General features: G+C 38.8%; 1 protein-coding gene across 3 annotated transcripts in view; it reads right to left on the minus strand.

Moving 5' to 3' along the window:
* The window catches only part of TRPM7 (transient receptor potential cation channel subfamily M member 7), a 121,022-nt gene that overhangs the window by 91,416 nt on the left and 11,679 nt on the right, over positions 1–17,927 (minus strand). For all 3 annotated transcript variants that reach the window (XR_012373622.1, XM_025883699.2, XM_073876982.1), the window contains exon 2: positions 5,143–5,222. Coding sequence is in view for 2 of the 3 variants with exons in the window: in XM_025883699.2 (XP_025739484.1) it covers positions 5,143–5,222 (80 nt within the window). In the remaining variant the exon portion in view is untranslated. The remainder of the gene's footprint in view (positions 1–5,142; positions 5,223–17,927) is intronic.

Here is a 17,927-nt window from a genome sequence, read left to right on the forward strand (position 1 = left end):
GATCTCAGGGTCATGGGATAGAGCCCTGCATTGGGATCTGTGCTGGGTGTGGAACCTGCTTAAGATTTTCTCTATCTTACTCCTATGATTACAGGAAACAAACTAAATTTTGCTGGAGGGGTGGGAGTGGGTGATGGGACAACTGGGTGATGGACATTAAGGAAGGCACATGATATAATGAGCACTGGTATTAAAGACTAAGGAATCACTAAACTCTACCTCTGAAACTAAGAATACACTATATGTTAATTAACTGAATTTAAATAACAAAGAAAAAATAAAATTAATCTTTAAAAAGAAATGAAGAACTGATACAACATGGACATGGCTTGAAAACATGCTGAGTAAAAGAAACCAAACATAAAAGGCCACATATTTTTGAGTCTATGTATATGAAAGGTACAGAACAGGCAAATCCAGGGCGCCTGCATGTCTCAGTGGTTAAGCGTCTGCCTTCGGCTCAGGTCATGATCCCAGAGTCCGGGGATCAAGTCCCACATCAGGCTCCCTGCTCAGCGGGAAGCCTGCTTCTCCCTCTCCCACTCCCCCTGCTTGTGTTCCTGCTCTCGCTGTCTCTCTCCCTCTGTCAAATAAATAAACAAAATCTTAAAAAAAAAAAAAAAAAAAGAACAGACAAATCCATAAAGACAGAAGTAGATTCATTGTTGTCAGGGACTGGGGGGAGAAGAGAATAAGAGTGACTGGTAATAGGAACCGGGTTCCCTTTAGGAGTGATAAAAGTGTTCTGGAATTAGATAGTGGTGATGTTTGTAAAAACCTTTTGAATATACTAAAAACCAACAAAATGTACATTTCAAATGGTCAGCTTTATGCTATATAAATTATATCTCAATTTTTTTTTAAGATTTTATTTATTTGAGAGAGAGAGAATGAGAGATAGAGAGCATGAGAGGGAAGAGGGTCAGAGGGAGAAGCAGACTCCCCGCTGAGCAGGGAGCCTGATGTGGGACTCGATCCCGGGACTCCAGGATCATGACCTGAGCCGAAGGCAGTCGCTTAACCAACTGAGCCACCCAGGCGCCCCTATATCTCAATTTTTAAGAAAAAAGATTCTTTCCCTCTGCCCCTCCCCTCCCTTCTCTCACTTCCGCCTCTTAAAAAAAATATGTTTATAAAAAATTACCAATTTTGCTATTTTTGTATAGTCGACATATAATATTAGTTCCAAATGTACAACAGTGATCAACAATGCTATATATTCCAAAATGCATTACCACAATTAAGTGTTGTTACCATTTGTCACCATACAACATTACAATATTATTGACTATATTCCCTATGCTATACTTTTCATCTCTGTGACTTACTCATTTTATTCACTTACTTCATGCATCTCCCTATCCCATTCCTTACACCTACACCTGTCTATTCTGGCCACTACCAGTTGTTCTCTGTTTCTATGAGTCTGTTTTTGCTTGTTTGTTCTGTTTCTTAGAGTCCACATATGAGTATAATCATATGGTACTTACATTTCTCTGACTTATTTTGCTTTGCATGATACCCTCTAGGTCCAACCATGTTGTTGTAAATAGCAAGATTACACTCTTTTTTATGACTAATATTCTATTTGGTGTGTGTGTATATATGTGTGTGTATATATATGCGTGTATATACACACACACATGCTGCACCTTCTTTATTTGTTTATCTGTTGCAACACTTAACGTTGCTTACATATCTCGGCTATTGTAAATAATGCTGCAATAAATACAGGAGTGCATATATCGTGGCGCCTGGGTGGTGCAGTCGGTTAAGCATCTGACTCTTGGTTTTAGCCCACGTCGTGATCTCACAGGTGGTGAGATCGAACCCCAGGGCTCCATGCTCAGCTTGAGACTCTCTCCCCCTCCCTTTGCCCCTCCTCCTGCTCTCTTTGTCTCAAATAAATAAATCTTTAAAAAACAAAAACAAAACCAAAGGAGTGCATATATCTTTTCCAATTAGTATTTTTGTGTTCTTTGGATAGATACTCAATATTGAATTCGTGGATCATATGGTATTTCTATTTTTAATTTTTTGAGGAAACACCATACTGTTTTCCACGGTCACTGCACCAACTTATATTCCCACCAATAGTGCAAGAGGGTTCCCTTTTCTCCACATCCTTGCCACCTTGTTATTTCTTGTCTTTTTGATGCTAGCCATTCTGACTGGTATGAGATTATGATACCTCACTGAAGTTTTGCTTTGCATTTTCCTGATGATTAGTGAGGTTGAGCATCTTTACCTGTATCTGTTGGCCATCTGTAGGTCTTCTCTGGAAAAAAGCCTATTTGGGTCTTCCGCCCACTTTTCTTGGGTGTTGAGCTGTGTAAGTCCTTTGTACATTTTGGATATTAACCTCTTACCAGATATACCATTTGCAAATATCTTCTCCCACTCAGTAGGTTGCCTTTTTGTTTTATTAATAGTTTCCCTTGTTGGAGCACCTGGGTGGCTCAGTCTTTAGGCGTCTGCCTTCGGCTCGGGTTGTGATCCTGGGGTCCTGGGATCAAGCCCCGCATCGGGCTCCCTGCTCGGTGGGAGGCCGGTTTCTCCCTCTCCCACTCCCCCTACTTGCGTTCCCTCGCTTGCTAGGTCTCTCTCTGTCTAATAAATAAATAAAATCTTTAAAAAAAAATAGTTTCTCTTGTTGTGGAAAAGCTTTTTATTTTGGTGTAATCCTAATAGTTTATTTTTGCTTTGGTCTCCCTTGCCTGAGGAGGCATATCCATAAAAATGTTTCTAAGGCCAATGTCCAAGAGATTACTGCCTGCTTTTTTCTAGGAGTTTAATGATTTCAGGTCTCACACTTAGGTCTTTAATCCATTTCGAGGGTTTTTTTTAGTTTATTTTTGCATATGGTGTAAGAAAGCAGTCCAATTTCGTTCTTTTGCTTGTAGCTTTCCATTTTTCCCAACACCAGTCTTTTTCCTCACTGCATATTCTTGCTATCTCTGTCACATATTAATTGACCATATAAGTGCGGGTTTATTTCTGAGCTTTCTATACTGTTCTATTAACTTATGCGTCTATTTTTGTGCCAGTACCACATTATTTTGATTATTACAATTTCGCAGTATATCTTGGAATCTGGGATTGTTAAGAAATGGGCAGAAGACATGAACAGACCTTTCTCCAAAGACGACATATAAATGGCCAACAGACACATGAAAAAATGCTCAACATAACTTGGCATCAGGGAAATACAAATCAAAACCACAATGAGATAACACCTCACACCAGTCAGAATGGCTAAAATGAACAAATCAGAAAACAACAGATGTTGGCGAGGATGCGGAGAAAGGGGAACCCTCTTACACTGTTGGTCGGAATGCAAGCTGGTGCAGCCACTCTGGAGATCATTTCTTGTCTTTTTTTTTTTCCTTTTTCTTGTCAAAAAGTTGAAAATAGAGCTACCCTACAACCCAGCAATTGCACTACTAGGGATTTACCCCAAAGATACAAATATAGTGACCCAAAGGAGCACCTGTACCCCAATATTATAGCAGCAATGTCCACAATAGCCAAACTATGGAAAGAGCCCTGATGTCCATCAACAGATGAATGAATAAAGATGTGGTATACATATACACAATGGAATACTACTCAGCCACCAAAAAACTGAAATCTTGCCATTTGCAACAACATGGATGGAACTAGAGGGTATTCTGATAAGCGAAATTAGTTAATCAGAGAAAGACAATCATATGATCTCACTCATATGTGGAATTTAAGAAACAAAACAGAGGTTCATAGGGGAAGAGAGGAAAAACTAAAACAAGACAAAATCAGAGAGGGAGACAAACCATAAGAGACTTTTAATCATAGGAAACAAACTGAGGGTTGCTGGAGGGGAGTGGGATGGGGGGATGGACATTAAAGAGGGCATGTGATGCAGTGGATATTATACCAGACTGATGAATCACTGACCTCTATTTCTGAAACCAATAATACGTTATATGTTAATTAACTGAATTTAAATTTTAAAAAAAGAACTAAAAGAAAAAAAATACGGGTTTGGGATAACCTCCAGCTTTATTCCTCTTTCTCAAGACTGCTTTGGCTATACAGGGTCTTTTGTGGTTTCATTCAAATTTTAGGATTATTTGTTCTAGTTCTGAATTTGGCTATGTTCTTATAAAAGTCATATATCAAATGGAAATAAAAGTTGCAGAGAAGTTAACCGGATACAGAACAAGGTTTGATAGGAAATGAGAAAGGTAAGAAGATTCAAAAAACTTGTAAATGCATTTCTCAACTAATTTTTCCTAAGTGCCTATGAAGAGAGGTTTTCTGTATTCTAGGAAATAACTCTTTCTCTGATTTGCCCTTTAAAGCTTTTATCTATTTTTAGGCCCCAAGAAAAAAAATTATGGAAAATGTTACTTCAATAAATACCTCAAGAGGTCAACTTTTTGTTGAATTTTAACTAGTGCCTTTTAAATTTTTCTATTATCAAAGCCATGTGAAAGATCAAAAAGTCAATTAGAGATGTCTACAATCTCTGATGATAGGTTTTCCAGCAGATGCTGAGCTGTATCTATTATTTTGACAAATACAGGAACTATTAGGTTTGTATTGATTTCTTTAGCATGAACCATAGTGTTGGGTACTCAGTAGATGTTCAATAAATAAATACACATTTTAAGTTCTCATTATCAGTGAATCAGTTAAAAGTCTTAACTGCCTTATCTTTGTAATATATTAGTATGATCTGGAGGAGTTTAGGGATGGGGTAACACTCTGAAGAGGTTTTTATGCTGTAAACGACATTAAGAACTCCAGAATGCTGATACTGTGCTAATATCTCCTCTCGATTTTTTTTTTAAGATTTTATTTTTTTTATTTGAGAAAGAGTGCATGCGCACACGAGTAAAAAGCAGGCTCCCCACTGAGCTAGGAGCCCGACACGGATCTCAATCCCAGACCCTGGGATCATGACCTGAGCTGAAGGCAGATACTAACCAACTGAGCCACCCAGGTGCCCTCTCCTCTCAGTCTGAAATGAATAATTAACAGTAAGCACAGAAGTTAACAGTAACTATAAATACTTTAATAATTTTGGTTTTTAATAAGCAAACAGCAATATAATTTACATCTAAATTTCTAGAAGAACCCAAAAAACAAAGGTATGCTTACCTGTGAGGGTCTTTGGAACTTGGTATAATATATACACATTCCCTCTTGGTCAAAGTGCTTTCTATCCAGGATTTCTGGGACTGAAACAAAAAGTTTTAAAAGACAGTTTATAAATTAACTCACTGATAGTACAATGTAATTTAATGATAAGTACATAAAAAGAAATAGTTCTATACTATTTAACTTTTTTCCAATTCACTATTTACCAAGAGTATAAAGACTTACTGAAGAAAACACACCTCAAATATAATAATCATTCAAGTCCACTGTGATTTAGATTACAATCAATATGCTGTGATTGATTTTGTGATATGATTACAAATCAATATGCTGTGAAAATACTGTTGTTTCACATAATGAGAGGAGGAAAATCAAGTTTGAGATTCCCAATACGGGCCAAATACCTCGAGAGGGGATGGTATGATCCTGGGAAGTGGATCATTTAAAAACTAATTAAAAGCGATTGTCAGATTTAACTAAAAAAATAAAACCTAGCTATATTTTATTTCTAAGTTAAATACATAAAACATAAGGGCATGGATGGTTAACGGTATACAGACAGAAAAAGATGCTAAGCAAATCCTAATCAAAAGAAAACTAGTATCAGGAAAAATAGACACTAAATATCAATAGGGATATGGTAGGTTATTACATGATTACAAATGTTTGATTCACAAGATTGCGATAGCAATCTTAAATATGTATAACCAAACAGTCTCAAAACATATAACACAAGAAATTAATAGAATAAGACAAATCTAGGATCACAGTGGAAGATTAACACACTTCCCTCAATTACAGTAAATCTGAAATAATTTTTAAAATTTAAAAGTTGTTTTTAAATTAATTTTTTATACCACTATTTAAGTTTCTGCCTAGATCCTTAGACTCTTAGACTCTGGATCCTCATCCTGCTACTGGTGACTGATTAAAAAGGAAGAGGCATTATGTACTGGGACAGATGAAACTCTTATAAATTATAACAGGGTAGATTAAAAACTGTGGAATCCATCCTCTATATAATTTAGCAACATCATCAGGACAGTCCAAAAAGGAAGAGCCTATGTTCTAAAAGGAAACCTCTGAGAGAAGAGACATTCTAGACAATATTATGATGGGTGAAGTTTTGCAGGTTCCTCTCAAATCCTTCAGGTACCCTAATAATAAACCTTAGTCTATTCCCTCAGTACTAATTCTGGTAAATTCTGCCAAAATTCTCTCTCCATTTCAAAATATCCGTTTCCTTAAATGCTGAGCAAGGAGCCTGATGCGGGGCTCGATCCCAGAACCTGTGTTTGTGACCTGAGTCTAAGGCAGCCACTTAACTGAGTTAAATGGTTCTGCCCCTAATGGTTCTTTAAATAGACTCACTTAGGTGGGAACAAATTACATCATGATCCCCTAGTTATAAAAATCACAGGATGACCTCTAGAACATAGCACCCTGAATCAGCAAAATATCCTACATTCTAAAACTCACTTAGCATAATCCCTCCACCACCTTCTTATTCTAACTAAAGTCTGGTATTCCTTAGAAAAATCTGCTTCCCCTACGGATCTCTCTAGTTTAACTATACCAGAAATTCATGTTTGCTTCTAGAATACACCTGGCAAAGCCAACCCTGATTCAACTTAATTGCCCAACTACTCCATAACTGCTTACTTAGTGTTAATGTAACTAGACAAAACAGAACGATGCTCCCTAGTTTCACTTTAAAACCCTGACCACAAACCTCAAATGCTCCTTAATGATGCCCAACAATCACACTATATATCCCTAGTCCATTTTCTCATTCTCCTATATGATTTCACACTACTTTCTTCTCTCCTCAAACCTCTAAACCTTCTTCCCCATTCTCACTCTCCACAGATGACCTCACTTCCCATTTAACTGAGCAAATTTAAGCAACCAGAACTTGTACAAGCTTCTATCGTATATATCCACCAATAAGTATCTACACCCACATATTCTGCCTTCCTTCCTACGACTATATGTACTTCTATTTTAAGTCCAACCATTCCTCTTGTGCCCTAAATCCCATACACCTCACTAAAAGACATTGTCCACCAATTCCTTAATTTTTTTTGTTCTTTATTAACTCATTCCCATCAGCATGCAACATGTCATTATTGTCCTCATTTTAAAAAACAAAACAAACCTTTGCTTGATTCCACCTTCCCCTCAAGCTAACACTCCATGTTTCTGCCTCCATCTACAATACAGATCATTGGTAAAAGTTTCTCCCTTTTCTTCTCCTGCCATGCTTTCTAAAACTCACTGCAGTCAGGCTTTCAAGCCAACCACCCTCCTGAAATAAGTTTAAGTTTCAACAAGGGACGCCTGGCTCAGTCGGTTAAACATCTGCCTTCGGCTCAGATGGGGGCTGGGATTGAATCCCACATAGGGCTCTCTGCTCAGTGGAGAGCCTGCTTCTCCGTCTCCCTCTGCCACTCCCTCTACTTGTGCGCACGCTCTCTATCTCTCTCAAACAAATAAAATCTTTAGGGGTGCCTGTGTGGCTCAGTCATTTTTTTTACTGGGTGGAGGGATTGTTTTAATTCGGTGCTTGTCTAGACTTTCTAGTTATCAGATTAAGACAAATGAGTTATTTAACATCCACTAGGACTTCAGATCAAAATAGATTCAAGTCTTTCGCTAGAGAGTAGCAGAGACCAGGGAAATGTAGATGACAAGCTTTGTTCGACCCAACTGTGGAAGATCGGAGTTGGGAGAGGTCTTGTTCAAGGGAGTGTGACTCACACATTCTCATCTGAAGGCCCAGACAGAGACAGACAGGACCAGGGACATTTACCAAGACATTGAGCTCTAAGCTGCTCATGAGCTGGACCAGCCTGGGCAGGACCCCATGTTGACCACTTGGCTGATGCACTCGTTGGAGCCATCAGTGAGGTAGGACAGGGCCCAGCAGGTGTCCGAGAGAACCTTGCTGTCTTGGTGCTGCAGGAGGTGGGACAGGACGGGCAATATCTGCCTCACGGCTTTCACAGAAGGGTAAGGGTTCTTGTTTTGGCACACGTGCCTTCAGCTCAGTCATGGTCCCAGGGTCCTGGGATCGAGCCCCACATCGGGGTCCCTGCTCCGCAGGAAGCCTGCTTCTCCCTCTCCCACTCTCCCTGCTTGTGTTCCCTCTCTCGCTGTGTCTCTCTCTGTCAAATAAATAAATAAAATCTTAAAAGTAAACAAATAAAAATAAAATAAAATCTTTAAAAAAAGAAATAAACAAGTTTCAACAAGATCACCAAGGACTTTCTCTAAATCCAAAGGTTTATTTTCAGGACTCATCTTCATTGATGTATCTAGCAGCATTTAACAAAGTTGCCATTCTCACCTTCTTTAAACATCTTCATCAGTTAGTTTGGCCTTTTCACTGGTCACTTCTTTTATCTCCCTTGTTAATTCCTCCCCTCTTCTCCCCAGTCTTTTTTGTTTTGTTTTGTTTTTTTAAGATTTTTATTTATTTATTTGACAGAGCACGTGCACACAAGCAGGGGGAGCTGAAGAAGGGTGCCCAATGCAGGGCTCAATCCCAGAACCCCGAGATCATGACCTGAGCTGAAGGCAGATGCTTAACCAATTGAGCCACCCAGGTACCCTTCTTTCTCCCCAATCTTTGGACTTTTTTTCCAATTATATTCATTCAGACTTTGGACTTTTTTCCAATTATATTCACTCTTTCAGTGCTCGCACCCAGTTTATCACAATATACTGGATGACTCCCAAATTTGTATTTCCACACTAGAACCCTCCCTAAACTCCATGCTCATATATCCAACTGCCAACTCAACAGGTTCATTTTGATGTCCAACAGGCATCTTAAATTTAAGATGGCCTGAACCGAACTCACCTTTCATCCACTCATTTCTTATACAGTCGTCCCCATTTCAGTAAATGCCAACTCTATTCTTCCAGTTCTATTTTTTTTTAAGGCAAAAATCTTCATCACCTCTTGCCTGGCTTATCAGAATCCACTCATGTTACCCTTGCCACCTTACAGTCTATTCATCAAAAGAGATAAAGCAGTATTTTTTTCTTTGAATGAATATAAAGAGTTTATTCGGTGCATATTTGGGTATACAACAATTTGGAACACAGATTTTAACAATTATTAATGCACATAATCTTAAATGTCATGCAACTCTTTGCCAAGATTCCAACTTTCTTCCACGCAACAGATATGAAGATCTAAATGGAAACCTAGCTAAGTCTTAAACATAAAGTAATATTTTAAAAATATATCAGGGGTGCCTGGGTGGTGCAGTTGGTTAAGCGTCCAACTCTTGGTTTTAGCTCAGGGTTGTAAGATGGAGCCCCGTGTCAGGCTCTGCACTTGGCACAGAGTCAGCTTAGAACTCTCTCCCTCTTCCTCTCCCCTCCCCCACTCTCTCTCTAAAATAAATAAAATCTTTAAAAATATGTCATTATATCACTTCTCTACTCAAGACTCTCCAATGCCTTCACATTTTACTCGAGTTTTTATAAAAGCCAAAGTCCTTACAATAACCTTTAAGTTCCTAGTGCTCTGCGTCTCTGCATCCTGCCTCGTTACTTCGATTCTATCACCTCCTTCAAGTCTTTGAGTAAACGTCACCTTCTTAATGAAGCTTACACTATTTAAAAATGCAGTTTCCACCACGACCCCTCACTCCCTTATGGAACTACAGAGTAATAGAACCATATCCCCAGGATCACAAGAGCACTGTCCTAAATGGCCATATCAGTTAAACTGCTAGTATATAAACTATTCCTATCCTAGATCCTTATCCCACTCCACAACCATACACTGATGCTAAGGCAGAGCGGCTGTAACTGTAAAGACAAGGCATTTCATATGACTTCTGCTTATAACCTGAAAAAAAAATCATTTTGTAGTGCTGCTCTGACATGTGACGATGTGAGGCTGAACTTCTACCAAGACCAACTTAACCTACTACTTGAAACTCATGAAATTTTCATTATGCTATTATTAAAAAACACAGGATTCAGGAGTAGTACTGAAATTATACCGTGCTTTGTTATTTAAAGGTTGCATGTCTTAGACAAATTGGAAATGGTTTGTAAAAACAAGGCAGGTTAGTGATTATACTTATGCTATATGCTTACTGCTTGTTCATTTATTAATGTAATTCCGATATAGATAATATAGGAAAAGTTTGGTCATTTATTAAATAGTTAAACATAAACTTATATATCACCCAGCAATTCTACTCTAAAGTATCTTCCCAAGAAAAATGAAAACATGTCCACACAAAGACTTCTATTTGAATGTCCATAGAAGAAATATTTGTAACAGCCAACAAAATCAAATAGCCACATAATAGTATACTACTTATAACAGTAAGGGGGACAAGCTAAGGATAACATGCAACATTGCTATACCTCAAAAACATTAAGTAAAAAAAGTAAAGCACATAAGATTACATAATTGCATTTACATGAAACTTCTAGAAAAGACAAACCATAGTTTAGTAAATGCCTGGGGCTGCAAGTAAGAATAGTGATAAACTGCAAACAAATACAAGAGAACTCTGTGAAAGGACAGAAGTATTCTAAAACTATATTGTGGTGGTTATAACTAAATAAATGTATTAAAAACCATCAAGGGATGCCTGGGTGGCTCAGTCGGTTTAAGTGTCTGCTGTCAGCTCAGGTCATAATCCCAGGGTCCTTGGATACAGCCCCTCCTCCCCTTCCCCCTCAGCAGGGAGTCTGCTTCTCCCTCTCCCTCGGCTCCTCTCCCTGGCCTTCCCCACCGCCCTGCTCATACTCTCTCTCGAATAAATAAAATCTTTAAAAAAACATCAAACTTGTATACTTACCAAGGGCAAATTTTAGAATATGTGCATTATACCACAATAAAGCTGTTTAAAAGGCAGGGAGGGTTGTTAAGAAACATGTAAAACAGAAGAGGTCAAATGTATGTTTAATCGGAGTTCCAGAAGGAGAAAAGGGAAAGAATGGGAAAAGGTAATGTTTAAAGAGATGATAAGAATTTCCCAGATTGACGAAAAACACCAATCTGCAGATTCTGAAAACCCAACATGAAGATAAAGAAAAAAAACCTTAAAATACAGTTAATTTAGAATAAGTCAGAGGTAGACTATTCAGAAGTGATCTTCTATTACAGTTACAAGTTCATAAAACGCCTTGAGGCATATGTTTTCAAATGCAAACTCGCTGAAGACAGTGGTTGTTTTATTGTGTTTTGGGTACTCTCTACACCCAACATGAGGATCCAACCCCCAGATCAAGAGTCATGTGCTTTTCCAGCTGACCCAAGCCAGGTATCCTAGATAGTGGTTGTTTATAATTTGCTTTGTGTAACAAATGAAGGTCAAAGGAGGACAAATGGGGGGGGGTCTTCCTAGGCTCAAATAGAGATAAAGACTCCCCCCCAAAGAAGACTCCCATGATACCATAGGCTACACTTGGCATGGTCTCTTAGAAAAACAGATTAGGATCACAAATTGCCAACAAGGCAGCATCAACTATTCCACTTTGGTGGGAGTCCCTAGATAAACCATGCAGCAGACAGCTTAAGTGCAAGATGATAAGATACACAATGAGTAGGTACAGGATCTGCCCTTGTCTCATAAACATCAAAAGCCAGTTATCTCTTGTAACAACCTCATAGATTCCAAGGTCCCCCACAAGGGAAATGCCCAGTTTCAGGAGTCACTGCACAAAGGAAAACCCAAAGCTATGACTCCTCTATTACTAGATATAGTTTCCCAATCCACATATAATTTACCCATATGTCACATAAAAGATTCTGCCTAAAAACACAGATGACATTGCATCTTTGTAAACCCTTTGCCCAAAGTACAAATAACAAGAGATAACTTTAAGTGGTAGATGCAGTGTGTTTGTCAGGCATTGTTCTAAATGTTTTATATGCATTAACTCATCTTATGCTCACAGTAATCCTATGAATTGGGTACTATTAGTATCCCCACATTATAGAGGCAGAGACTAGTTAGACATATAAGTTAGGAAACTGTCCAAAGTCACACAGCTAACAGTTTGCCCTGACTCCAAATTTCCTACAGTTATTTTTTTTTATTTTATTTTATTATGTTATGTTAATCACCATACATCATTAGTTTTTGATGTAGTGTTCCATGATTGACTTTTTAAGAGAAATTTAAGGTAAGTATTTCAAGACCACTTGACGATATGCTTTAAATAAGCCACTGACTAGGGGCACCTGTGTGGCTCAGGTAGTTAAGCGTCTGCCTTCAGCTCAGGTCATGATCCCAGGGTCTTGGGATCGAGCCCCACATCGGGCTCCTCGCTCGGCGGGCAGCATGCTTCTCCCTCTCCCTCTGCCTGCTGCTCCCCCTGCTTGTGCTCTCTCTCTGTCAAATAAATAAATAAAATATTTTTTTAAAAATTTTAATTAAAAAAATAAGCCATCGAGTAGAAATACATTAATAACTTTAAAAGGGGAATTCCTACGTGATCATTCTGTATATAATTTTCTGAACACGGAAAAAAAAAACAGAAGTGCTAACATACTTTTAAAAGGTATTGTTTTTTGGTTTTTGTTTTTCAAAGTCCCAACATGAGCATTCTTCCTCACTTCTGTGCACCATGTAGTTAAGAGTTGAGGCTTCTGAGTCAGGGTGTCAGATTCAAATCCCTGCTCTGCTGCTTACGTTCTTTGTGACCCCAGGCAAGTTCCAAAATTCTCTGATCTTCAGATTCCTTATCTGTTCTTCCTTTCTTTACCTCTTCTGCTGGGCTGGCAGTCAGCTGCAGAGCCAAGCTCCACTTTCATCTTCAGGTCTAGCTGGCTTAAGGGAGCTCCAAGTATGTCTCATTTTCCTTCTGGGACCACTGGCTAGTGAAGGCATGTCCTTCTCCTGGTGTCTTTCAGTTCTGTCTCTCCCTAAAAGGTATTGTTAATTCCTAACTACTGCTAACTAGTATTAGCTTTCCCCCTATTCTGCTCCTTAGCTGCAGCCTGCCTGAATCAACTCTAGCTACAGTTGTTCAAACAGGGTTGGGGTAGGGATGGAGGAATTAGATCAATAGATTTCAAAATGACTGCTCTACAGCAACAAACTAATGGCCCAGTTAAGTGTAAAGTTTGCAAAACTTTGGATATGTATTCATTCAAATACTCCTGAAAATGAATCACAGGTATATATACCTTTCATAGCTTATGTCTTTCTACTAAATGTAAATAAAAATATTTTCACAGACATTTAATTTAGGAGTTAGTTATATATGGAAAAAATGACTCCCAAGTAGCATCTAACATAAAAATAATCAGAGCTCTTGTTAGGAAGATTAGTGTGGAAGGGAGACAAGTAAAAGTAAACCACAGCCACCAGTATTTGGGGGAGGGGCAATGGGCTCCTGGACTAGTAAAGGAATGGATACAAGAGATAATTTCCAAATCCTTTAGTTTAGCATGATGTCTTTAAAAAAAAAAAAAGGAAGAACAAAAAAACTATAGAATGTATTAATACAGTCCTGGTTTCTAATTCTTTCTTCAAATTTACCTCTACCATTATTTTTCAACAACATGCACAATTTACCTGGTCCCAAAAGAACACCTCTCCCGTTAAACTGATGCTTCCTTCAATTTCCTACTAGAGAAGTATGGCTATACTCTAAATGGGGGATCAGCAAATAGTGTTGGTAAATGTTTTTCAAGGCTTTTTGGACTACATACCCTCTCTTGTCACATATTCTTTATTTTGTTTTTTAACCCTTAAAAAAATGTAAGAATCATTCTTAACTCAAAGTCATAAAAAAGAGGCCTTGGCCAGATTTGGCCCACATGGCATGGTATATCAACCCATGCTCTGAATCCCATAAAACCATGGATCTTTCATGTCTCTACTGAGTCAGTTCAATCCAACAAGCATGTGCCAAGCCCTTCAGATTCTTCTACACGGTTTCTTCAATACTTAATATACCTCTACCCACTTCTACCATCCCAGCAGATCCTTATATTAAGATTTGCTTTTCAATGATGGGGGGAAAAAGGGTAGGCCTAAAGAATTTTAGATGTTCATTAACAAAGTTATTTTTCCTGCAGGAATTTCAATAGAAAATTTAAGGGGCGCCTGGGTGGCTCAGTCACTTAAGCGTTCGACTCTGGCTCAGGTCTGATCTCAGGGTCAAGAGACTGAGCCCCTCATCAGGCTCTGCGCTGCCCCTACCCCCAGCCAAAAGCATTTAAATAAATTATATATATAACCATAAAACCTAAATACCAGTGAACAAAAAATCTAGTACTTTGAGTACATATACCTAGCTTTTTTTCCAGAAACAATGGTCTTTTCCAATCACCATCAACCTAAGACACTTTCGTCACTTTAGGTATTCATTTTTTGAGTATTTTGATAAAATACATACTAAAAACAGGAATGCTGTTGGGATTTCAGGACCTAGTCTGCTACAATGCTGCTCTAAATTAATTTCATTTTACCATTCTTGTTCTAAACAGCCAGTACTACCCCTTCACAACCTCAAATCTTCCATAGTAGTTTCCAATTGGCAAATCCATCCAAAACTTTAGTGAAACGGCTTGCTAAGTCATTTAAGTTGTACCACTCTTAATGCTCACAAATTTTCACCAAATTTTGTGCCTGCATTAGCATGTTTCAAGACTCTTACAGTTTCCTCTACCTTAAATATTCAACAATTTTATTTCAAGGGCTCACTGCCTTTCACTTTGTGTAGCTGTCAAATGTAAATATATTCCCTCTACACAACAGCATTCTTGTTCATGGCCCTCATTTATTACATTAGGGATCAGCTTCACACACCTGAAAGTCACATACCCCAGGTGACGGTTATAAATCCTTTCCAATGAGAGGTTTCTGCATTTTTTGAAATTCTGAGTTTCTGCCCTGCCATCAGATACCCGATGAAATGTGCCCTGGATTCTAAACACATATATAAATTCCTAATTTTATACTTCTCTTCTTTTTTTGCTCGGCTGCATTACTGAGTTTTACCAAGAGGTGGCACACTATAAACACAAACCTGAAAATTCCTAAACTTAAATGTTTTAGGTAAGTAAAAACTAACTACAAACAGAATGTTAGCACTAGAAAGAAGTCTTTTTTTAAAGTTTTATTTAGGGGCGCCTGGGTGGCTCAGTCGTTAAACGTCTGCCTTTGGCTCAGGTCATGTGGGATCAAGCCCCGCACTGGGCTGCCTGCTCACTGGGAAGCCTGCCTCTCTGTCTCCCACTTGTGTTCCTGCTCTTGCTATCTCTCTGTCAAATAGATAAATAAAAAAATCTTAAAAAAATAAAATAAAAATAAAGATTTTATTTATTTAGAGAGAGGGAGGGAGAGAGAGAACAAACGGGTGGGAGGGGGAGAGGGAAAGGGAGAGAATCTTAAGCAGGCTCCACACCCAGCACAGAGCCCAACAAGGGGCCAATCTCAAGACCCTGAAATCATGACCTGAACCAAAATCAAGAGTCCGATGCTAACAGAGTGAGCCACCCAGGTGCCCCAGCCCTAGAAAGAAACTTAAAGATTAATTTTGTGATCTTCAGTGGTTAAAGAACAGAAATTCTGGAGTCAGAGTAACCTGAGTTAGAACTCTAGCTTGGTTGTTTACTATTCATGCAACCTTAAGCAAGTTTCTGACCTTTTGACCTAATAACAATACCTACCTTACAATGCTGCTCTAAAGATAAAACAAATGATCCATGCAAGGTGTTTCAGCACAATGCATGACACACTGTCAAATCTCAACAATTTTTTTAATGCTTCAAAATTCCGTAAGTTATAAACTCTGTCTTTCAGCAATAAGGGGCACATATATTATAAATAAACCTCCTAACATTTTACTCTCTCCATAAGTTAGTACCAGCATATCCTTCCTGCCTAGATGCTAATGGCAAAATTTGGGGGAAAAAAAGATTACTTTAAAAATTCTACTTCAAGATAAGTCTTTGTCTTTTACAAAAAGTCTACTAAGTCTACTTTTACAACTAAAGACTCTATGATTCTACATATTAATATTAGAAAGGAGCTGCCAGCTATGTTAGTTCTAGTAGACTAACCCTCTTACAAATAACAACCATATATCTGGACAAAATAAAAACAAAAAAAACAACTAACGGGCTGAAACTGATTGGAGTCTACACGAATAGCACTATATGAGTTTCCCATTTTTTAAGGCTTTTTGCCTGATAACAAGCCCTGCTGCTCCACACTACTGAACAGCTAAAACTCCCAACAGAAATCTCACAGTCTTAACTGGCTTAAAAAAAACACAATACCAAGTCCCAAAGTGACAAGAGCAGCTAGAAAGAGATGGGAAAAGGCCTTCAAAGGAGAAAGTCACATAAAGCCTATCCTAAATACTGCGTATTAACTATGCTCAAATCTCTAGCAGACCTAATGTGCATATGGGGCAGACTCCAAGCAGCCCAGTTAAGAATAAAATAACTGAACAGACACTTTTGCTACCCACAAGGAGATAAAGTATGGAATCTGAGTACAGTCAAGTAAATCAACTCTTAGTCTGCTCTGAACCACCATAACGAATACCATAAGCTAGGTGGCTTAAACAATCAAAATTCTTTTTTTTCACAGTTACAGAAACTGTAATCCAAAATCAATGTGTCAACAGGGTCAGCGTCTGGGTAAAAGCTCTCTCCTTGGGTTGCAGATAGCTAGCTGTCTTCTCACTCCACATGGTGGAGAGAGCAAGCTCTCTTGTGGTTCTTATAAGTGCCTTACCCGGGCGCCTGGGTGGCTCAGTCGTTAAGCATCTGCCTTCGGCTCAGGTCACGATCCCAGGGTCCTGGGATCGAGTCCCAAATCGGGCTCCCTGCTCAGCGGGAAGCCTGCTTCTCCCTCTCCCACTCCCCCTGCTTGTGTTCCTGCTCTCGCTGTCTCTCTGTCAAATTAATAAATAAAATCTTTAAAACAAAACAAAACAAAAGGACCCTACTCCCATGACCCCATCTAACCCTAATTATTCCCAAAGACCCCCATCTCCAAGTACCATCACACTAGGGGTTAGGGTTTCAACAATTCAGGGGAAACATAAACACTGAGTTCCTAACAACTACCTTAAGAAGAATCAAGAACACTATAACAGAACCCAGAGCCTATAAGGTAACACTCACAGTGTCTATGATACAATTCAAATTTACTAGACTTAAACAGGAAAGGGGGACCTGGGTGGCTCAGTCGGTTAAGCGTCTGCCTTCGGCTCAGGTCATGATCCTAGAGTCCTGGGATCGAGCCCCGCATTGGGCTCCCTCCTCAGCGGAGGGCCTGCTTCTCCCTCTGCCCCTCACCCTGCTTGTGCTCTCTCTCTCAAATCAATAAATAAAATCTTAAAAAAAAAAAAAAAAGAAACAGGAAAATGTGACCCATACTCAAAAGGAAAAAAAAAATCAAAAAGGAGTTTGCATATTAATAAAATGCATATACTTAAAAAATTAAATGACACTGTGAATTGTGCAAGACTGTTGAATCACAGATCTGTACTTCTGAAACAAATAACGCAACATATTATAAGAAAAAAGGAAAAGAAGAAGATAACAGGAGAGGAAGAAAAGGGGAGTATGTCAGAGGGGGAGACGAACCATGAGAGATGATGGACTCTGAAAAACAAACTGAGGGTTCTAGAGGGTAGGGGGGTGGGGGGATGGGTTAGCCTGGTGATGGGTATTGAGGAGGGCACGTTCTGCATGGAGCACTGGGTGTTATGAACAAACAATGAATCATGGAACACTGCATCAAAAACTAATGATGTAATATATGGTGATTAAC

Source organism: Callorhinus ursinus, unplaced genomic scaffold (assembly GCF_003265705.2).
Source record: "Callorhinus ursinus isolate GAN/ISIS: 27379988/994484 unplaced genomic scaffold, GSC_fseal_2.0 scaffold25, whole genome shotgun sequence".
Lineage (NCBI taxonomy): Eukaryota > Metazoa > Chordata > Mammalia > Carnivora > Otariidae > Callorhinus > Callorhinus ursinus.